At 40.3% G+C, this 23237-nt stretch overlaps 1 protein-coding gene across 3 annotated transcripts in view; it reads right to left on the minus strand.

Annotated features, from left to right (window-relative positions):
* Positions 1–3740: 3740 nt before the first annotated feature.
* Positions 3741–23237, minus strand: part of LOC108248533 (probable cation-transporting ATPase 13A3) — a 53196-nt gene continuing 33699 nt past the window's right edge. For 2 of the 3 annotated variants that reach the window (XM_037982029.1, XM_037982031.1), the window contains 14 exons: positions 20345–20469; positions 20089–20252; positions 14526–14624; positions 14340–14419; positions 14222–14264; positions 13774–13883; positions 13454–13550; positions 12037–12109; positions 11751–11928; positions 10263–10444; positions 9128–9216; positions 8836–8916; positions 8539–8634; positions 3741–7104 (listed from right to left, as the gene is read on the minus strand). In XM_037982029.1, the coding sequence (XP_037837957.1) occupies positions 6922–7104; positions 8539–8634; positions 8836–8916; positions 9128–9216; positions 10263–10444; positions 11751–11928; positions 12037–12109; positions 13454–13550; positions 13774–13883; positions 14222–14264; positions 14340–14419; positions 14526–14624; positions 20089–20252; positions 20345–20469 (1600 nt within the window). In that variant the 3' untranslated portion in view covers positions 3741–6921. The remainder of the gene's footprint in view (positions 7105–8538; positions 8635–8835; positions 8917–9127; positions 9217–10262; positions 10445–11750; positions 11929–12036; positions 12110–13453; positions 13551–13773; positions 13884–14221; positions 14265–14339; positions 14420–14525; positions 14625–20088; positions 20253–20344; positions 20470–23237) is intronic. The other variant, XM_037982030.1, reaches the window with a different exon arrangement.

Genomic DNA, 23237 nt, shown 5'->3' on the forward strand with positions numbered 1-23237 from the left:
AAAAACACAAAAATAGTTAGAATTCGATCAGTTTTACAGATATTGACATCAAATTTGGTGTGGTGGTAGCTGAGACTGATCTCCAACTTGTATTCAGAGTGCTAATAGATTGTGCACAATGTTTGTTTGTAGTAATGCCATTTATTCTTTTGAGTCAAACCTGTTTGTCTGTTAGCAAAATATCTCATGAACAGCTGAATGAATTTTAATGAAATTTTCTGGAAATCATCATAGGATGTAACTTTATAAAAGAATAACTTTTGAAGCCAACCCAACTCAGTCAATTCATGGACACTGATCTAAACTTTTGTGTGGTTGTATCCAAGAGTCATTCACAACATCTACTCCAAGTACTACACATTGCACTCAGTCTTTGCTTAAATCTATAGCATTACCTTTTGAAGTAAATCTTGTGTGTCTGTTAGCAGAAAAAATCATGAACCTCTGGATGGATTTCAATTAAACTTTCAGATATTAATCATTGTATGTATGTCTACAACTGATTCACTTCTGGAGTCAATCCAAATCATGATTGCTAACACAGGTAATCAACAGTAGACAATATAAAAACTTTACAGATATTGTACACATACTCTGAACATGACAATGTCATATAGGGTCATGCATAACGTTATTTTTTAAGGTTTGACCAAAACAGCTACAACCTCATCATTTCCCAACATAAAATGATTTTAGTCTAAAACCTTTGCATTTAAAAGGTGGCAATAGGCCTTTATTTGACATCTGCAGCAGGCCAATGAGAGGCATTAGCCGTGCCGTGTGGAGCTTATCCCCGTCCAAGCTCTGAGTGTGTTTGTGTTGGCATTTATGAATGTGAAGATGCCCTATTCTCGCCACTCAAGATGACTCACAAGACCAACGTTATGGCCACTTATGCTGTGAAAGAGGCCTGGGGGTCGGCCTTTCAGCACTCGAGGACCTCTGGCTGAGTCCCCTTCACACGGCAGATCATCCTCACTTGGGGGGGTAAAAAAAAAAAAAAGAGAGTGAGAGAGTCCCTGCTCCTTAAAGAGGGAGCTGTCCTGAGGGATGCTGCGGTCCTCGTCCCAGGGACTCCCTTCTTCACCTGCCGGCTTAGCGCTCATAACTTATGCACATAATCCCTGGTTAGTGCATGTGATCCAGCAGTTTGGGCACAGAATTTGCCCCCCGCCCAAAGCCTTCCTTGACAAATGCTTGCTGGGTGGCTCCTGGGTGGCCATGGCAACTCTCATCTCCTTATGACAGTCAGGCTTCAGTCAAGGCTCTAAGTCCCTCTTCAGCCACATGCGTCTTTTTTCTGTCTCGTTTTCTGTCTTCTAAAGCCCTCCTCTGATTGTGGCTCTCTGTCTCTCTTTTCTCCAGTTTTAGCTGTTCCCATGCTTTGGCTCAGCTGATCCTGAGAAAGGGGTCGTAACTCCGTAACTGTGTAGCACCTTCAGGGGCCACAGAAGTGCATCAGTCCCACTCTGGTCCAAGTTTAACAAGTGAAGGCCTGACCTCGTTTTATTGTGAGTCCGATCTGGAGGGAGATGGTGAGATACACTTGTGAGCTTCTTTTCTGCGAGGCCTCTGAGTGTAGATCACCTTACCCACAATGCAAGGCTGCAAGGCCTCGACCATTAGTTTGTTTAAAGTGCTGAAGATCCCGCGGGCCCTCGATGTTGTGTGCCCCCCCCACCTAACAAGCATCACAGTGATCCGAACCAGTCCTCCCCCTGTGTGACCGCCATGTGAGAGGCGGCTCCATCTGTGCCCCCACCACCTCCGCACAAGGCCCTCCATTGACTTCTAACCTGATGAGGGACCACAGGAGACAAAGAGACGCGGGGCGGGGCCCGTCCCTCCGACAAGCCTGTGAACAAACGTTAACACGGCTGCAACTGTCCACCCCCTGAATCACTGGATTTATTGACCAACCACAGAGCCCATTCAGGCCAGGAAGGACTGATAAATGTGTGTGTGGGGGGGGTGAGGGATGCCATGAAGACCCGGGGTAAGGAGCCCATGCTTTCAGGGAGGCAGGAGGGGAGGAGAGGGGCTTTGTGGACCGTCTGGTGGGTCGCAGACCTTTATAGATGTGGGTGCCTTTGTGTCATCTCTAAAATACGACCAGCCGCAAGTGAGCATCAGGTTGGCCCTGTGTCCTGACTATTAATCAAAACGAGAGGGTGTGTATGCAGGGGGGTCAGGGTCCAGGACTTCTCTGGAAACTGCAGCAGATTGCCGACCTTTTGAAGACTAAAATGCAAAAGAATTTTTGCTAAAAAAAAGAAACTCAGAGAGAGCCTGAATGCTCTGTTTGAAGGTGCTGGGAGCGAAACTGATGTAAAACATGATGTGTGCACAAACTTACACAATTAGACAAGCTTGAAGTAAAAAGTGATGGTAAAAGAGAAACATTTAATGCATATCGCCTGCTGTCTTTCCAGAGTTTTAGACTGAGATCATCTTTTAAGGCATTTAAGCTATTTGGTCAAACCTTGAAATAACATTACGCACAATCTTATACAATGATGTAGTCAAGAGTGTTGTGTTGTAAATGACTCTCAGCTACTGTCACAGCAACTGTACCTCAATATCTGTAAAACTGAATGGCTTATCGTCACTTTTATGTTGGCTAATGTGGATTACCTGTGGTGGCCATTTTGAATTGGACTGACTCCAAGTTAATCAGTTAGAGATGAACATGAAATAATTACCTTCTGAGAGTTTCATCAAAATCTATCCAGTGGCTCATGAGATATTTTGCTAACAGACAAACAGGGTTGACATGTCAGTGTTTTAAGCATCATTCTCACACAATGAGTAGCACTTAGAGGATGGGACTCTCAGCTACAGCCACGCCTAATTTTAGCATTTTTGTGGTTTTTAAAGTGAGTTGACTATGACGGCCATCTTAAATTGCATTGGCTCCAAAGGTTATTCGGTTGTAGCTGTACATTCAATGATTATTTGCTGAAAGTTTCATTAAAATTTGTCAAGTGGTTCATGAGATATTTTGCTAACAGACAAACACACGTACACATTATCATCCACCTCAAACAATCATCAAAGTCTAAAATGCCTGAAATAGCAAGCTTCTGAGCACAAGCTGGAGGAAATCTGTTTGGGTGAGTTGCTGGCTGTGAGAAAGAAAGAGTGTGTGTTTTAGCTTCTTTATGTCTGTCCACCGGTCTCCATCTGTCCGCCTGCCGAGACAAAAGGAATACAGCAGAGTCCACAAAAAGCCATGTTGCTTTGTGAGGAGGCAACACTTTCTGCAGAACTACATGGCAAACACGGACCCAAAGCAGGACTTCCTGACTCTGTAAACATCGGTGTTTACAGAAAAGATGATCCACAAGTCACACAGACACATGAATACATGATGCCTCCTCATCCTCATCATGAATACTCCCCCCAAAAAGGGCTCTTCCCTGATCTGTGGGAGATTCTTTTCTTTTTCCTACAAGCGAGGAGCCCCTTCTCTCATCCCCCCCTAAATCCCCCCATTCACTGCCTACAGGCCCTGATCTCCACATGAAATGATACCCCTCTTTCTCCTCCACTCCTGCGCCCTTAAGGACCCATATGCCAGGCAGCGAGGAGGCTGGGAAAGCCCATAATTGATCAGTGAGTCTTGGCTGAAAAAGTGTGACCAGGGTCAGCCCCCCACGAAGCCTGCAAGGCGGCCTAATATACAGATTTATAGGGGAATTTCATGGGAGTTCTGCAGAGCAAACACTGCCATGAAAAAGTGCAAACACGGTATCATGTTTATTAAAAGCATTGTTATATTTTATTACAGTAATTAGGAAAATAATTTTCACATTCTTTACATTGATTTAATTTAGTCCAGTCTGCTAGAAAAATACTGTATGTATACAACAACGAACTAAATCATAGATAAAAAAATTATATTAAAATCCAGTCATTAGTTAATAATGTACCTTTGTGATGTTAACAGTTTAATCATTAATGCCAGCCTTTGCACTAATCCCAAAGAGACAGAAACAGATTTTAGAAACAGAAAACAAAACAAAAAAAAAATCCAAGTTAAAGGGATATTTTGGCCATTTTTAAGTGGGAAAAGTTATGAGCAACTAATATCTTACCTGTTGTAGATAGCTATTTGATTGACCTCAGCTTGAAGAAATATATGGTTGCCTAATTTTGTCAGGACTGCCGAGCATATGGCTAGTCAGAACATGACCAAGACTAAAGTGGATTGTTGCCATTTTGAATTAACTTCAGTCTTAAAGATTTTATAGCAGTTGATGCAAACTCTGCCATTTAATTCTTAACAATTGTGTCAACTCATTCCAGTGGTGATTTGGCAGAAATATTATGATATTCCTGCTGGAAGTGACCCCAAACTGCACTGAAAGTGCTACAGCTACCTGCTGCTGCTCCCATTTGCGCTTGTAATGACAGCGATGTAAAGGTCTATGAAAGTGCAAACATTATGAAATTTGGAAAATAGAAGTTGTTTTAAGACCGAAGCAATCTATTTTGGTCCATTTTTGGCTGAGTTTAGACTAGCTGTTACCTCATCACTCCTGTCAGAGGTGAACTCTGTTTTTCTAAATTTAAGTTGTTCAAAGAGTTATCTACAACAAGTAAGATGTCGCCTATTCATGACCTATCCACAGAACCCCACTTCAAAATAGCTGAACTGTACTATTACAAAGTGATGCAGTCAAATCTGTTCATCGCTTCCACAGGAAGAATTTTAACTCTAAAAGAAAAGACATGAAGCTAATAAAATGCACCCCCAACCTTTTTTTTTCCAAATATATGACAGTGCAAGTTAATTATTAAACTTAAGATGCCTGAGTCTCCCTCGTTTCTTTAAATTTTTATAAAGATGTTCCTGTTATAGCAGCAACTACGGCCATTAGGAGATAAAAATGAATGATGCTCGGTGTTACTATAAAAAACTGCACCAAATTCCTTTAGATTTCACAAATAAGATCACGATAATAATTATAAAACAACTATACATTTTACTAAAATCAGTGTCTTCTGTAGAAGTTAAATTTTTCTTGTTGCACTTCGACTGTTTATAACGTAGGATTTCATTAGAAAATCCTTTCTGTCAACATTTTTCCGATGAACAGATGTGTAGATTAATATGAAGCTCCAATCTGACTCTAGTTAGCTTAGCACAAAGTCTGCTAACAACCAGGCTACTAGAAAGATTTGAAATCTGATTATTAATGTGAATTCTGTGTTAATGACTGAACTATAGAGGTAGCTGGCTGCTGATGTTGCTATTAGCATTTTGAAATAACCACAGAAATCTATGGAAATTATGTAGGAAAAAAGTTTTATAAAATATTGTTCACATGGACTGCTGTGAAATCTTGGAGATTGGAGCTGTTTTAAAAGGGCAGAAACCCACTTTAGTTTTTAATGTGTTCTGACTAGCCCTTAGCTCATCAATCCTGGCAGAATTAAACTTTTTCTCCAAACTGAGGTCATTCAAAGAGCCACCTAAACTTGGCACAAAAAGTAAGAACACTTCTGTTTGGCAGATTATTTTTGTTTCATCACTGCTTTTTGGCAATAAATCATATTGTGTTTTTCTCCTTAAATGCAACAATGATGAGGAAAATTCATTTGTGGGTTGAGCAGCAGAGTTGACTTTGTGGGTGGTGTCCATAAAAAAACTTGCCAAACCTTCTCTGCCAAAGAACTTATTCTGCGATTGACTCTTGTTTGGTGTCATTTATTGGACTGGATGATTGACGAAACAATATATATTAGTAATATAACAAACAGGGGAATCAGTAGCATGTGGAAGAACCACACACAGCCACAACAGCCTGGCACCACCTCTTCATGCTGCTCACCAGCTTGGTTACACACTGATGGATGGAATCTCATTCCCAACCAGGATTTGTTGTAAGTTTTGTCTCCTAAAGACACAGCGTGGTTGTGTTGGTCACTCCAGAGCGAACAGCATGCCCAGGTTGATCCCATATGTGATCAATAAGGGTTGAGGTCAGGTCTGGGGGGGGTCTCTGATAAACCCCGCTCTCTTGACAATTAGATGTCTCATTGTAAACACCTTTTGTACCAGCTCAAAAAAAGAGGCAGTAGAGGAATAAGCTGTTTGGCAATGACAGATAAGATGTAAGGAAGTTTTTCATGGGCACAACCCATATACTCAACTCTGCTGCTCAACCCACACATGCATTTTCCAAACAAATGTGGTACCATTTAAGAGGAAATAAACAGGCTTTCCAGTGGTATCACATTTATTGCCAGGAGGTATTGTTACAACAAAGAAATAATTGTCCAAACACAAATTACCTTACTTTTGGAGCTATGTTTAAAAGAGGTAAGACATTAATTGTTCATAACTTTTCCACAGAGCACCACTTCCGGGTGTGTTGGAATGGGTTCATGATTGATGCTTTTTTGGTTTCTAATTTCTTCCCACACTTTATTAAGAACAGTTCATAGCTGTTTTCCCTTCTTCCTCAGTCATGTCTTTGTAATGTTACACAAAGTAGTTTTAAATTGTCTTGTTGAAAAATATAGGGACATCTCTGGAAAAAAAAAAAAAGTGGTCTTGAAGGCAGCATGTTGCTGTAAAATCACAGAGCCAGGCCAGCTGTTGGTCCCTGTTTTCATAAAACAAGAGGCTTTAACTGAATTAAATAGATAAAGCCTTATCGTTTTAGAGTCCAAAAACTCCTTGTGTTGCAATCTTATGGTTCAGGTTTCAGCAGTTCGAAACAACTACACAGTTCTAATCCATATGCAGGCTGTTTGTCCACGTTGAGAAGGGGAATTAAAACACGAGCAGTTCACAGTGGTGTTTAGTTAGTACTGATAGAGGAGTCCATATCGCTGGAATCCAACAGCATCTAGCTCATTTTTGAACACAAGCTGCTTTAAAACGTCGGGTTGAGTCAGTAGTTGGGTTCATCAGAGGGGAGCAGAGACGCAGAACAGCGGGTCACTGGTGTACGTGACGGTGGAGGGTTTGGGGGGCCAGTTGGCGTCCTCCTGCAGCTCCAGGGCGAGCTGCCTGTAGAGCACCTTCGGGGGCTTGTTTCTCTGACAGAATAAGCGAGAGAGGAAAGTCGGCCCCCAGCGGTTGTTGGCCTCCTGTGAACACATCAAACATGACAGCTAGATAGAACAAAGTCATGAATCAGCCTTTTTTGTGGAAATGCTGACTCAGCATTTACACTACTGTTTTTCCTGTTTTTATTTTCTGTAATGTTTCTTTGCTCTCTATGTACTTCAGCATACTTTCTTTTAAGCCGTTCATAAATTAAAACATTCAGCTCATTCAGGAGGTGGGTGCTATGACTTTTGGTTTTATATTATTATATTTTCATAACTTTTTAACTTTATTTACAAATATTTTCCCTGTAGAAATACATTGAGACCTCTTCAGTTTGTTTCAATTGTTCTCTTTGAAATCTGCTTTGGCAAACTTCTATCTTGCCTTCTTGTGCTATTTTTAGTTTTTGGCTACCATTCTGCTTTTTGATACTTTCAGCTTTTAGCTACAGTTTTGCTACTTTTAGCTTGCCTTTTGTTACTTTAGCTTTAAGTTAGCCTTTGCTACTTTTGGGTTTTATTTGGGTTTTAGCAAGTGTTTAGATTTTGGGTAGGGTTATTTTATCTTTAACAACTCAGTTTCAGCATCTTCAGCATATTTCAGCAGAAACTTTCAGCGCCCAGAATTCAAGTTTCTCCAGTTTGAGGTTTATTGCTGCTTATTACACCTATCAGGACAATCACTACAAAATCTGACTTTCAGAAAGTAAATACCTCTTTACTCCAAAGTCTGAGAATTAATACCATCAAATAGTCTGATTATTTGAAATGGAAGGGGAATAATGTGGTTATAAAAGAAAATGATGCAGGCAGAATTCAGAGAAACTCTGGCAAACGTTTTTGTGTTGCTTCAAGAAAGATGACCCATCACCTGCAGCCTTTCATGCCAGAGTACAAACAAAACTATCTCAGGATGAGAGGTGAGTTAAAGGAGTTTTGGTCAAACCTTCAAAATAACTTCATGCACAACCTAATGCAATACCTCAGGATACGTGTTGGGGAAGATTCAACTACAACAAACAGACTTAAAGCCATTTTTGTGTTTGCTAAGGTCAGTTGGCTGCGGTGGCCATCTTGAATTAGATTGGCTCCAAAAGGTAACCAGTTGTAGATGTATATTCAATGAATATATCCAGAAAATTTTATTAAAATCCACTCAGTAGTTCATAAGATATTTCGCTAACAGCCACACAAACACACACATTAACGGGCAAAATTTGGAGCCACCTGTGTGCTATGGTGAATCTGATTCTTCAAGCTTTACAAAAACAAGATTTTGTCCAGAAGGTCTTTACAACTATGAGACAAATATTGATGGAAATAGATTATGTAAGAATAACGAGAGAGAGAGAGAAAGAAAGTACACTGACCCACATAATAATATGAACGGTGAAGGAAAAGAATTCGATTTGATGATTAGTGCGTCACAAAGTGAGGTTAGATTAAACAGAAGGTAGAAAAGACCTTTCCAACCTGTGGTGTGTGGGCAGAGGAGGACTCTCCGGGGCCATTTGCCCCTTGATTGCCTCTGAAAACCATCCTCCACAGGATGATGTCAAGGATCAAAATCTACGGGAGATTTCACCAGCTGATCATGACTTTCAGCCCCAGAAACGCACAAAGTTTAACACCAAGAGGGAAAAAAAGTCACTGATTTCATTGTTTATAAAGCGGCTGCGTACTGATTTAGTGAGGGTGGAAAATGCATGCAAATTACAGGCTGGAATCAAAAGGATGAGTCACAGAAAGCGTCACGTCAGAACAGTTTACCTCCAACAGGAAAGACACGACCGCATTCGCCGCAACAATGATGACCAGAGTCACACGCCAGTCATGGGGAACGCACACGATCTGAGGGGAGGCAGGGCGAAACTTCTCAGCGATCCTCGTTTCTCTAACGCAACTCAATATTCTGTCAATAATCTAGGGGGTTATTCAAGTGCATGCTGTTATAAATCAAGTAAATGAGAGTAAACAACATATCACTGTCACAGCAAATAATCACCAGGATTACTGGCATCCAGAAAGAACAAAAAGCAGAAAGAAAGAAAAAAAAGTTTACCTCGAGGAATCTATCGATGGCAGGGACAGGATACAGCATGATGAAGAGGAGAAAAGAATACAGGCCAACGCAGGACAGCATGAACGGCCCTTATGGAAAGAAAATAACATTTAGATGGTTTCAGATAAAAGGAATGCTTTGGACGTTTGTAAGCAGGGTTCTGTTAAAAAAATTAAAATTATGAACAGTTACTATCTCATGTGTTGTAGATATCTTTTTGAATGACCTCAGTTTGTAGAAAAAGTTGAAGTCTGACAGGACTGATGAGCTAAAAGCTAGTCTGAATGCAAATAAGACTAAAATGGATTGCTGTCGTCTTTAAACTCCAATCTCAAATCTTTAATAGCAGTTCATGCTAACACTACTTTAAAAACCTTTAGACGACCCTCAGTTTCATATTACAGTTCTGTGGTTGTTTACAAGAACAAACAGCAGCAGGAGCGACCTGTCACACTTCTGACACAGACACGGGTTACCTTTGGCAAATATTTCATAATATTTCTGCTGAAATAACCATGTATTGCAAACACTGAAGGTGTGTAAAGGTTCATAAAATTATATTTGCATAAACCACTGAAAGTTTTAAAATCCAAGTTGTTTTAGGACAGCAAATTATGCTTAGGAAATGAATTAACTTATTAGCTCATTAATACGGTACAACTCTGCTCTCCAAAATTGCATTGTGGTTCAAAGTCTATTGCTTATTTATGCAAAAATACAAAATTCCTGCTAGATGTGCTAGAGCTAGCTGCTGCTGCCACTTTTATTTTGAATTATTTGTAAATAACCATGCACTACATAATTATTGGGGGTTTAAAGGTCTATAAAATGGTGTTCACATGAACCAGTATAAAATTTTAAAGATTGGACATGTTTTAAGATGGCAACAATCCACTTTGGTGTTAGCTGCGTTCAGACCAGCCCTTAGCTCGTCAGTCCTGTCAAAGTTAAACCCCAAACTTTCTCCAAACTGAGCTCGTTCAAACAGCGCTCTACAACAGGTAATATCAGAATTTTTTTATAATTTTTAGACAGAAAGTTACTTTAAAATTTGCTGAACTACCCATATAAAATCATACTGTACATGTAGTTATTTGTGCTTCCACACATTACTGAGACTCTGGAGAAGTCTTACAGTTTTTGTAGCTCGGCTGCCTGAAGGGCTTCCCTTTGGAGAAAACGATGGCCACCACCAGATACTGGAAGGAGGAGATGTAGAAGAGGGAGGTGTTCTCATAGTTCCTGATGTTTTTATGATTAGGAGATGTCGACACATTAAGGCTGCGATAGAACCCGGGTCTGGAGCCATTGCAGGCACTGCAGGTGAGGAAATGCAAAACATATGGAAAAAATGGCAGAAAAGGTTAGAGCACAATGTAACATACTTAGTAGGCTGACTTTTCTTTTCTTAGGACAGTGGTGTCCAATCCTGGTCCTGGAGGGCCACTATCCTCTATGTTTTAGTTGTTTCCCTGCTTTTCAGCAACTCTTCAAGTTCTGCAGATGCCTGTTAATCACTCAGTCATTCTAGTCAGGTGTGTCAAAGCAGAGAAACATCTAAAATGTGAAGGACAGTGGCCCTCCAGGACCAGGATTGGACACCACTGTCTTAGGATGACAAAAGAATAAGCAGTTAGAAAATGATCTTTACAGGGACTTGCAGACTGAGTGTTTCAGAGGTTTCTCTTAACTGAGACGATGTCCTCAGATGAAGAAAAAGATCTTCTCTTACTCATCACAACTATGCCTGTTACTACAACAGCACCTACTAACAATACCTGCAGACAGATAAGCTTCAGCATGTAGACAAATGATGTTTTCACTTTTTCACAGCACATTTGAAATGCTAACAGAAATCATAAAGGTGATATGACATGTGAGAAAAATATATTCCTATGAGGACTTTAGTTTTAAATCAGCTCTCATTTCTTTATATTTTCCTTCCAAGCAGCCAGACTTTCTTGTAATCTTTTAAAGTGGCTAGTTCAGTAGTTTTCCAGGCATTCTGAAGGTCTTGTGTTTTTCTGGACTTTCAGTCCTTGTATCGGACCATCTTTAGAGGAATGTTTTTTTTTTGTTATTTGTTAAGCCACTTTTCACTCTGACCTATGCATCATTCAGGAATAAAAAGGTTCCAAAATACAAGAGATGAACCAGAATTGTGTCCACACATAACTTAGCAAAGAAATTGGATCTTTGATCACATTGTTACCAGCAGCCTGTCACAAAGACACAATTGGTTCCCTTTTTTTTTGTTGTTGTTGAATCCACCAAAAACACCAAATCCCTCACACTTTATTAGGACACCCTGAACATCCCATCAAGATCAGGAAAAAGGACTGAAAATAAAAGAAAAAGCCCAAAGTCCAAAGAAAACTGACAAATCTCCAGAAAATTTGGAAAAACATTACTATAAAGAAAGATTGGCTTAAGTTTAGAAGAAAGTATAGTATATTTTGATACACCATTAATGTGAGCACTCTCGCCCCCTAGTGGCACAATAGGAGTATGCCAGCCGTTTTATTAAAATGCGTGGAAGGAGAAAAACATATAAACAGAAACTAAATAAACTATCCGGAGTGATGTAGATGAGGCCTAGGAAGCTAGAACATATGGGACTCACTCAGACTGAGGCGTCCATGTCTCGTACCAGCTCTGCTTCTGTACCAAGGAGAACACCAGGACCTGGAAGGCCAGGCAGGTGAGGATCTGGGTCAGAACTGAGAAGAGCAGCGGGCCGGAGATCAGGCTGGATGGCGGGCGACGCCACACTAGTTCCTTCCACGCTGGGTTCAGACTCACTGAAAACAGACACAAACAAAGCTGCAAGCGAACCACCTTCCTGCTGCTCTATTTTCAGACTACAGCTTACTGGAAACTCTTTCGGTGCTCGTTGTCACGGCGCTTACTTGTAAAGGCGATGATGAGAATTATGACGAGGTCGATGAACAGAAACTGGAAGTCGCCCAAGTTGCTGAGAATCTGCATTAAGAGAAAAAAAAAATTAAAGCTGCAATGGCAAATTAAATAAATGGAAACTAAAGGCATAGTGAAACAACAAGTATAAAGGTACATAATGTTCTTCCTTTTGAGAACAAAAAAATTTTATTTGTGATCTCATCTGACTTCTTATTGTACTATTATACGACACCTGACCAGGATTCTAAATCATATTTCAGCTCTTACACATTCCATAAAAATGGCACAAAGAAAAACAACAGAGGTTATCCAAATACTTCACCACGTGTTCTTGAGGGATTTTATCCCCGACAGGCTGAGAAATAAGGAGGCAGTGTCATCTTGTTTATAGCTCAGCTGCTTTGCAGTACTTGACTCTCAACAGTGTTACGTTCACCCTGAGGTAAATGTGCTCTCTTGTGGCTGATTTAAGTATTGCACTTCTGTAACTACAGCTCAGGTGCTGTTTTGAAACCCACAAACAAGAAAACAAACAAAATACTATTGTAGTGTCTAGTTTTAAAATGTCAGTATTTATTTCTACAGTAAGAAGTGCCCCCTTCCAACTGTCTTATAAAATAAATTTATAATTTTTTTTTTGTTTGTTTTATATATATATACTGTCCTTTTTTCACCTTCATCAGAGGGCCACTTGGAGTCTGGCTTCTAACCTCTAAGAAACCATCCACACCGAAACGTTTTCTGTGAATATGATCGTGACTTAACAGGGGTTTTTTTTAATTGTTTTAGTCTTGTGTCCACGTGTAAACAGGGTTTTCAGAGATGTTCCACACCTTGTTTCCTGTTTTTTGGTGAAGTTTTGTGGCAGCGTTACAGACCTGGAGGTAATTACTGGTGTTCTGAGTCAATTTCTCTGTTTCAGTGTGGATGAAGACATTTGTTGAAACTGTGCCATTTCTTCAATGATACTTTTCAGAAATCACAAATAAAGTTGGGCTCAACATAGCCCAACTTTCAATGCTTTTATTTATGCTACCTTCGGACCACCTCAGAAAGGCTAAACAAAGCTCAACTTTCAATATCTTTTTCCTTTTTACTGAAATTGAACATGTCAGACAGGCCAAGCAAAGTCCAACTTTCAACATCCTGTTCCGGGCTAATTAAAACCAATGACTGGCTAACCTGAAATAGCCATGTGTTTTTTTCATTTTCTACTCCCAGATCTTTGTAAACCAACCACCTGCTTCTGACACAAATGCTGCTCTGAAAACGTCTGAAAATAGCAAAGTAACATCCTTTTATCCCAGTTTGACATTTATTAGCTGTGACTCAAACTACACAGTTTTTTTTTTTCTAGCAACACAGAAAGAAGAGATACGGAAGAATAAAGATGAGGACAGTTTTTACCCAGTAGAGCAGGATGACGCTGATGTACTGGATGATGCTGTAGAGAGCCATGAACTTAAAGACGCAGAAAGACGTTATGAGAGCAGCTCGACCTTCCCTTCGAAATAAAAGACATAAAATCAAATCTCACATTACTTGATCAATGGTATACTGAGCTGAATATCTCTCTATGCCAGTGGTGCAGGAATGTTTTTCAAACTTCAGTTAAAAATCCCACCAAAAAACAAACAAAGTGGCTACAAAATCTAATCAGATGTTTTCACCAACGTGTGTGGTTTGCCTGTTTGAGCACTGTGTTTGAAACAGAAACATGTGTCCACCTGATGAGGTTGGGGACGCAGGAAATGTTTGAGGTGGACGAGGTGAACGGAGAGGCGACTGACGCCTCCAGCTCCGACAGAGAAATCCCACTGTGAGCTCTCTTCAGGGCCTGGGAGGTAGAAACAAGCAGAGCATGGTTCATTAGGTTTAATGTTTTTTTTTTTGGTGATGTGGAAACTTATTTTTCTCTATGCCTGTGTTGTGCTGCTGCCTGTCTTGGCCAGGATACTCTTATAAATGAGATTTTAAACCTCAAAATGCTCACAGTGCAGTTTTTCCCATTACCACTTATTCTATATTTGTTCTCCATCTATCCCAATTTGTGTGATCACAGATCAGGTACTCGATCAAAAAAAAAAAAAAAAGTAAAATTGATTTGTTTTTTGGTATTTGACACAAACTGAGCAAATATAAAACAATCTCTGTTTGTGCAAAATCCATACTTACTCCACAGTCATTGGCACCATCGCCACACATCCCAACAATGTAGCTGGAAGGCAAAAAGAATTAAACAATTAAAGATGGAAGTTTGGAAAACAAAATGAAACTAAAGTCAGAAACTCACTCAATGCCCTGCAGGATTTCCACCAGCTGAGTCTTCTGGTCTGGAGCCATGCGAGCGAACACAGTGGCTCTCAGGGTGAGCTGCAGCGCCCCCATGTGGAGAGAAAAATGAACTGCATCACAGCAGTTTTGATTCGGACGTGTTAAAATGAACAAGTGTGTTTCTGTGCGGAAAGGCAGGCTGTACCTTCTGCAGCAGCTGAGGAAAGTGCTCTGTGATGACAGCAAAGGCTTTGCCACTCACAGCGAAGTGGTGCGCCCCCTCCTCCACGGTTACCTCTGCACTCTGAAGGAGAGACACTGTTAGAACAAAACAACTGAATGTGCTGCCTTTTAGAACATAGAAACACACATGAAAGAATCATTTAGTTGTTTTTGTCGACGCCTTCCTTTTCTACTGAGTCCTGAAGGAGCTAAACTACTTATAAATGCGCAGATACTCCTAAAGAGCCCCGCACAGATCCTGAAGGTGTCTTCTAACCTGAAGCACAAAAACTGCAGAGACAAAGAGAAATCCACTCATTAAAAACATCTTTACATGCACTGAGCAGAGAAAATGTCCTTCGTCTGTCCTCGTAATACTTTTAGAAAAGAGAAGTAGGGGCCAGCTCAAATTATACAGACATTTCCAGTCCTGTGGATACAATCAGAACAACGCAGAGCCTGCAGGAACGGGTCGATTCACAACACAAGAAGGCTTTTTAGAGATTAGATTTGCTTTGACAGTTTGAATATTTGTCTTACTTTTATGTATTTTAGAGCTAAAAGGAATCCAATGCAAACATTTTGGCTGTCCAAGAGATTCAAAGTCTGATAAGTTTTACAGAAGCCTCAGACTCTAGCTGGCTTGGTGTGCATACAGTTTGCTCCGACTCGTTTTGATGAAAAGCCAGGTGATGTTTCAGAGGTGCCTTCAGGCCTTAGTGTGTTGTTGGAAACTTCCCAAACTTCAAGACAAGAAATTGGAAACAAGCCAGTTCTCTTCTAATAATAAATTAATCCACCAGAATTATTATTAAAACATTTCTAATTAAATTTTGAACAGTGCCAATGCAGAACATCCACCAACTTTTGCCTCTCCAGCCCAAATGTTTAGGACTTCCTTTTGTAACAATCCAAGATGATAAAATGCTGCTGTTTTGATGCATAAACTGTAAAAGATGTGTAAAGACAGCCAAGATCAAAATAAATGTTAAATCTGCTGTAAGAAGCTCATTGGGGTCACCATGGTAATCACACACCTGTGTCTGTCACTCCCTGACAACAAAAACAAAGTAGAAATCAAGTCTCAGAGAAACGGTTACTGTGCAAAAACTTTCTGGTCCTCACACGCCAATTTTTATCTGTTTACAGGGTTTTATGTAGGAGATATAACAAGTGAAAAGGAATCGTCACTTCTGGTTTTGAAGAGAAAATTCTGAGTTTAGATACAATGGGAGTCAATGAGAGTTTGGATGTGCACCCTCTGCATTTTAGAGAAAACCAGTGAGAGACACAGTGAGCGAAAGAAATCAGAAAGTCCCTACGTTTTGATGCATCAACTGAATAAGAAATGTAGAGTTTGTGGAAGTAAGAGGGGTTTGCAAAAGGTCTGGAAAGTTTAGTCAGCTCAGTCATTACACTGTGTGCATCTTCACACTGTGGGTTGAACATTCTGCGATAAATCTGAAAGAAAAGATCTGGGTTTTCTCACTCATTTGAACAAAATTCCATTGTTGTGTATGAAGAAATTGTTTTTTTGTTTGTGCGAAACGATGTACTGCCACCAACAGTTGCAGCCATTATTCCCAATCAAGCCACAGATATTGATGTGTTCTTCGTGTGGGTTTTTCTAAAGCTGTGGGAGGAGTGGGGATTAAAACATCAAGACGGAAACAGAGTAGAAACAGAGATGGACCTGCAAAATCTTTCTGCTCCTAAATTTGTTTAAAAAAACAGAATATAACAGCTGAGTTCACACCATCATCACCACCAAGTCTGAAAATGAAAAAAAGCATGTTAGAACTTCTCAATAATCTGTTTATTCGGGACAGGAAAACAAAGAGTTAAACTAAAGTATGAGTCGCTGCTAGAATTTAGATTTATTTAATTTTAAGGAAGAATCCCTGCAGCTGTTTTGATGGCCTGTGGTAAAATATTTTCACATTCTTCCTTTTTTAAATAAATAGAGTTTGACCCTTGACTTGGAACAGATTATAAACTTTGCCCCCCATGAATTTGAGTCTGACACTCCGACACTAAAGCAGTAAATAACCACGTCATCCCTTTGACTGCAAATCTCTGTCATGTTTGGCACAGTGTCCGTGTGTGTGTGTGTGTGTGTGTGTGTGTGTGTGTGTGGAGGGGGTGGTCGTTGCTTTGCTGTGGAGAAACACCTGCATAAATACTAAATGACTTCATGGAAGAATTTGGGCTAAAACTAATGTTGTCGCTCCTAAACTTTAAAATTCTCTTCAGTCTGATTTAAAATTCATGAACGCTGTGGAGACCTTTAAAGAAGAGAGGCTCCCTTTGTTTCATAACGTATCCCGATACATTTGTATCTACAAAGTCATTATCTTGTCTGCTGTAGATAGCTCTTTGGACGTCCTCAGTTTGGAGGAACAGAGTTTAATTCTGACAGATTGATGAGCAGGAAGAGGGACCGAAGTGGATTGCTGCTGCTGCCTTAAAACATTTCCAAAATGTAATTACATAGCAGTTCATGCAAAGGGTATTTTATAAATTCTTACATCAGTTTTGTGATTGTTTGCAAGCATAAATAGTGGCAGCGTTAGATAGCTGTAGCATTTTTGGACCCGCCGGGATCTTGCATGTATAAATATATAGATGTGACCTGTTCTGGCAAAATGAGCCACATGACTCTTTCAAGCTAGATCTTAGATCTTCTGGCCCCCTCAGTGTCATTTCAGAACAGACTGAGGCGGCGAAAGGGGTTGATGAGTTTTTGTGCCACAAAGCAAGGTAGTAGCAGAGAATGAATGTTTTATTCAACATGTGAAAAGCTGACTTTGTGGCTCGATAATGTAATGAAGTGATGATGTTTGGTAATTCATCACCTGGTCTGGAAACAAGCTAGTTTTGTTTATGAGTGTGCTGGTTTGAAAACTCAATTTTTATTGGTCTGCAGTGATGTCATCAGGAATTCCAGTTCTATATTTAAAAAAAGGGGAATCCCCAAGCTTCACAATAACCACAAACATTATACCAGGGGTGGGCAATCCTGGTCTTCAAGGGCCACTATCCTGCATATTTTACTTGTTTCCCTGCTCCAACACACCTGATTCAGTGCTTAAATGACCTCTTCATGTTCTGCAGAAGCCTGTTAATCAACCATTGATTCAAATCAGATGTGTTGGAGCAGAGAAACAAGGAAAACAGATTAAACAGATTAAAAAGATTATCTGCTATTTTAGTTACTGGGATCACTAGATGGTGTCTTTAGGAACTCATTTTTATGCAACTTTCAATAACAGCAAAAATAAATAAATAAAATAATAATAATATATTTTATTTGTATACACTTTTCTAAACACTCAAAGATGCTTTATAGGGATCGAGTAAAATTACAAACGTAACAATAAATACATCAAACAATCCTGAAAAGAACACGTAAAATACAAAGCATTAAAAGATTAAAGAATGATAAAACGGGGCACTAGTCCTACATTAAAAGCTGTTTTGTAAAGACGTGTTTTTAGATGAGATTTGAATGTGGATAGGTCTGTACAGTCACGGACATGTTTTGGAGGAGAGTTCCAGAGAGTGGAAAGCATCTATATTTTCACTTGTTTTGAACTGCAGGCTGTGCTCATTCCGACTCATTTTACCAGCACGGGTTACATATGTTCATTAATATGCATTGTCCCTTTACACAATTCTTTTTAGCAGTATGTTACAAACATCATGCTGTAAGTGACCCCAAGCTGCACAGGAAGTGCTACAGCTAGCTGCTGCTATTTCTGCTTGCCACTGAATTATTTGTAAATAACAGTTTTTTAAAAAAAATCAAAAGCGGTGTAATTGTTTTTTAAATATTGTTTGCATGAATCACTTCAAAATCTGGCAGTTTTTTTTAACTCAAAATAATACACAACTGTATATTGCTCCCATTTTATCAAATCAACAGACCCAACCGGCATGAGGTGCAAACTGCTGATTCTGTGAAACTGAATCATTTACTGAAAGGGGTGAGTTCAAAAAATAGCAGTGATGAGTTCAATTAGTGAGGTCATTGATTATGTGAAAAAAATAGGTGTTAAACAGGTGGCCCTCATTTAAGGATCAAGGCAACTGATGCTGCATATGCTGGCTGTACAATGGGTGGTTCAAGACACTGTTCAGAAGAAGAGCGTTCTTTGATTAAGAAATTAATAAAAGAGGGGAAAACCTATAAAGAAGTGCAGAAAATGATAGGCTGTTCAGCTAAAATGATATCAAAAGCTTTAAAATGGCAGTCAAAACCAGAAAGGCAAAAAAGAAAAAGAAAAACGACTATTCGAATGGATTAGAGAATAACCAAAATGGCAACGGCTCAGCCAATGATTAGCTCCAGGAGGATCAAAGAAGATCTAAGATTGCCTGTGAGGACTGTAACAATCGGACAACGTCTATGTGAAGCCAAGCTACCAGCAAGAAGGCCCCACAAAGTCCCATTGTTAAAAAAAAAATATGTGTGCTGAAGCGGTTACAATTTGCTAAAGAACACACTGACTTGGCCTAAAAATAAATGTCATAATATTTTGTGGACTGATGAGAGTAAGATTGTTCTTTTTAAGTCTAAGGGCCAAAGACAGTTTGTCAGACGCCGTGCAAACACTGAATTCAAGCCACAGTACACAGTGAAGACGGTGGTGCAAGCATCCCTTTATGGGGATGTTTACGTACTGCGGTGGTGGTCCTTTATCACATACCAGGTATCATGGATCAGTTTGAGTACATCAGAATACTAGAAGAAGTCATGTTGCTGTATGCTGAAGAGGAAATACCCTTGAATTGGGTGTTTCAACATGACAAACACACCAGCAAGCGAGCAAAATCATGGTTCAAGACAAACAGAATTCAAGTAATGGAGTGGCCAGCACAATCCCCGGACCTTAATCCCATAGAAAACTTGTGGCATAAAATCTGACATAAAAAATGCTCTTCATGAGGCAAAACCAAGAAATGCAGAGGAATTGTGGAACGTAGCACAAATGTCCTGGACTGCAATACCTGTTTTGAACATTATATTTCTTGACTTTCGGTAAAATATGATCAAATTCAATTACTTTTTCTAATTTTCTTGTTTTAAAATAGAGTGTGCAGTCTCCCCAATGCATGTGTTCATTAAAATACAATTTATTTTAAGAATTTTGAGGTTTACTCACCTTTGTAAACACACTGCTATTGTTATGAACAGAACTGTATATAACTAGCCTTTATCTCATCAGTCCCATTGTAAAATGATCAAAATACTCCTTTAATTAGATATGGACTACAACTAAATGTATGCATAATTATTTTATACGAGAGAACCCAAGAATAGCCCTGAACACACACACAGACTAAAGAAAAACTTTCATAGGAGAAAAAGTCACAATATGAAAGTTGTGAACTGAACTGATTTCTAAGTATTTGAGAGTTTTAATGTGCTATGAAACAACAGATGTGTAGGATTTCTTAGATGTTTGTGTTCTTTTGAAATCTTAACTAACAAAGATGTATTCATCTTTATGTTGTGGTGGCACTCAGTCCATTTTTGAGCTCACCTGATTGTCCTGGGCAGTCTGCGCGGGGATGTCGGTATAACGCCACGTGATGCTGGCCGGGTGGGAGTCTTTGGGAGGGGCAGCGTCGGCGATAATGACCTTCTCATGAGGACGGACCATCCCGCAGTCCCTAGCCACAGAAATGGCTGTCAGCATGTTGTCTCCTGGTTGACGATGTCAGGGAGAAAAAGCAGCGTGAGAACCACACAGAAACTGATGATTAACGTTATGAATGAGTAAACAGGTTTATGGCTACCTGTGACCATTAAAGTACGAATGTTGGCTTGTTGTAGTTCACATAAAACACCGGCAGTCTCTGGTTTTATTTTGTTCTGCATGATGATCAAACCAAGGAAGTCCATGTTGGTCTCCATCAGATCCCTTTCAAACAAACACAAAGAATAAATCTCCTTAACTTTTGCTGCCACTTATCACCAAGGGATAGTATATAGAAAATATGAACATAGAAAAATCAGATTTTCAGGCCGGCAACACATTTCAAAAATAAAAAAAGCAACATTTTGCTACTTTTGAATGTTACTATTCCTTCTAAGAACAGTCAAAAAAAGTTTTAGCATGAGGCGGTGTGGACCAGAATCATCTCTGTACATCATAGGGCTAAAGGTTTTAACACAATGCCATTTTATTAGGTTCTTATGTGCATTTTGATTTGCCTAAACGTAGACGTGAAACAACTCTCTGACTGCTGCTCTGTTGACTTCAACATAATTTAGAATTTAGCTACCATGTGTTTACCAGGCACCTTCATTAAAGTGGCCTTTTTTAAAACTTCCCAGACAAAATCCAAGCTGACAAGGAGGAGAAGTTGTAAAAAGAATCTTGTTGCTGACAAATAGACAGAAATGTCTGAGCAGGGCTGTGAGTAAGGACAAACAGTTAGCAACACTAAAATAGACACTGAAATGGCCAACCACAGTGCAGTCTATAATGAGGCAAAGATTCTTGCTGCCATCTTGCTAGGTGCTAGTGGGTGTCCTTAGATACTGTCAGAATGGCAGCAGACTAGAAATAGCTGAGTTAAAACCCTAAAGTCAGCCATGAAGCACAATATTTTACCATTGATTGTTATAATTATTGGCACCCACCCTTAAAAGAACATGACGTTACATTTTATAGGTGAACTCTGTGCTATATTAGCTCATAAATTATTAAGAACATGACCTTTTCAGTTTTTTCTGTCTTGAACATTGTATATACCAGGGTTTCCCCCTGTGTATTACTTCCCCCACCACCAGGCTAAGCTCCGCTTGTTAATTGTAAAATATGTCATTTTTTATACATGTTTTTTTCCACCTGCACCCCCAAAACCACTACCTTTCTCTACCTCTACAGGGTAGAGAATGTCTGGGAGAAAGTGTCAAAAGACGTTTGACTCCTTTCTTTTTCGAAGTGAGAGCAGTATGAAGCGTCAAAGCGGACAAAAGCTCTACATACAGACCCACGAACGAGACTGAATGAGTTGCATGCGCGAACGTATGACCCACACACAAGATTGTATGACCTGCGCAAGACAGTGAAAGACATTTTTTTAAGAAGAAAACTCCAAAATAAATCAAAAACCTATTTCAATGTAATGTATGTGAAAACATTTTTATGGATCCCCTCTTTCCTTTGTTTATTCTGCTTAAGTCAGTAAAAACAAGCAAACAACCTTTGTGGACCACTTTTTTAGGGTCTTCATTGAAGCTCTTTGTACGACAAATAGGCAATATGTGCTGAACGCTCATATTGGCTCGCTCCATCTTCAAACAAGCATTGAGATGCACAAAAAAGGTATTACAAAAGTGCCTTTTTTGTAAAACTTAAGTTGTGTAAATATCTGACACAAATATCTTACAATATCACATAATAACATGGCGGCGCCCAAAATGGCTGCGGCTGCATCGGCTCTTGACGGTGAAGCAGGTGAGAATGTGGACTGAGGGGGCCATGGAGGCACTTCAGGACTGTTTTGAGTGCTCTGACTGGGAAATGTTCAAGGCAGCAGCCACCTGCAATGACCAGACCAATATTGATGAGTACGCCATGACTGTGTCAGCCTACATCAACAAGTGCACAGACGACGTCAGCATCACTAAGAACATTATCACCCGGGCCAACCAAAAACCCTGGATGACTAAGGAGGTACGGGACATGCTAAAAGCACGCAATTCAGCCTTCAAGTCTGGCGACAAGGAGGCACTGAGGTCAGTTAGAGCCAACTTGAACCGTGCTATCAGGTTAGCAAAGCGAACCCACAGTCGGAAAATACAGGAGTTCTTCCACGACACAAGCAATACCAGAAGTATGTGGCAGGGAATTAAGGCGATCACAGATTACAATCCATCCTCCCCCACAGTGGGGGAAGTTGATGCTGACTTTTTAAATGGACTCAATAACTTCTTTGGAAGATTTGAGTCACTGAACAGCACTCCGGCAAAGAAAACTGTCCCCCACCAGGAAGAGGAGCCACTCTGCCTGGACACGACCGAGGTGTTAAAGACTCTGAAAAGAGTCAACCCACGCAAGGCCCCAGGCCCTGACAACATACCTGGGCGGGTGCTCAGGGAATGCGCAGGTCAGCTGGCTGGTGTCCTCACAGACATTTTTAACACTTCACTATACCAAGCTACAGTGCCAGCCTGTCTAAAAACTGCCTCCATCATTCCGGTGCCAAAGAAACCTCAAGTCACCTCTTTCAATGATTACCGGCCTGTGGCACTGACTCCCATTATGATGAAGTGCTTTGAAAGACTAGTAAAAGAACATATCGTCTCCAGACTCCCCCCCACATTCGACCCGTACCAGTTTGCCTACCGCCGAAACCGCTCTTCTGAGGATGCTATCTCCTCCACCCTTCACCTGAGCCTGGCTCATCTGGAAAAGAAGAATAGTCATGTGCGGATGTTGTTCCTGGACTTCAGCTCAGCGTTCAACACAATCATCCCACAGTATCTGGCAGAAAAACTGGGACACCTGGGATTCAGTAACCGCCTGCGCAACTGGCTATTAGACTTCCTCACCGACAGATCACAATCAGTCCGGATCGGACAATACACCTCCGATGTCATCAACCTCAGCACAGGTTCCCCTCAGGGCTGCGTCCTGAGTCCTCTGCTATTCACTCTGATGACACACGACTGCGCCCC

This window comes from Kryptolebias marmoratus, linkage group LG20 (assembly GCF_001649575.2).
Source record: "Kryptolebias marmoratus isolate JLee-2015 linkage group LG20, ASM164957v2, whole genome shotgun sequence".
NCBI classification, from domain to species: domain Eukaryota; kingdom Metazoa; phylum Chordata; class Actinopteri; order Cyprinodontiformes; family Rivulidae; genus Kryptolebias; species Kryptolebias marmoratus.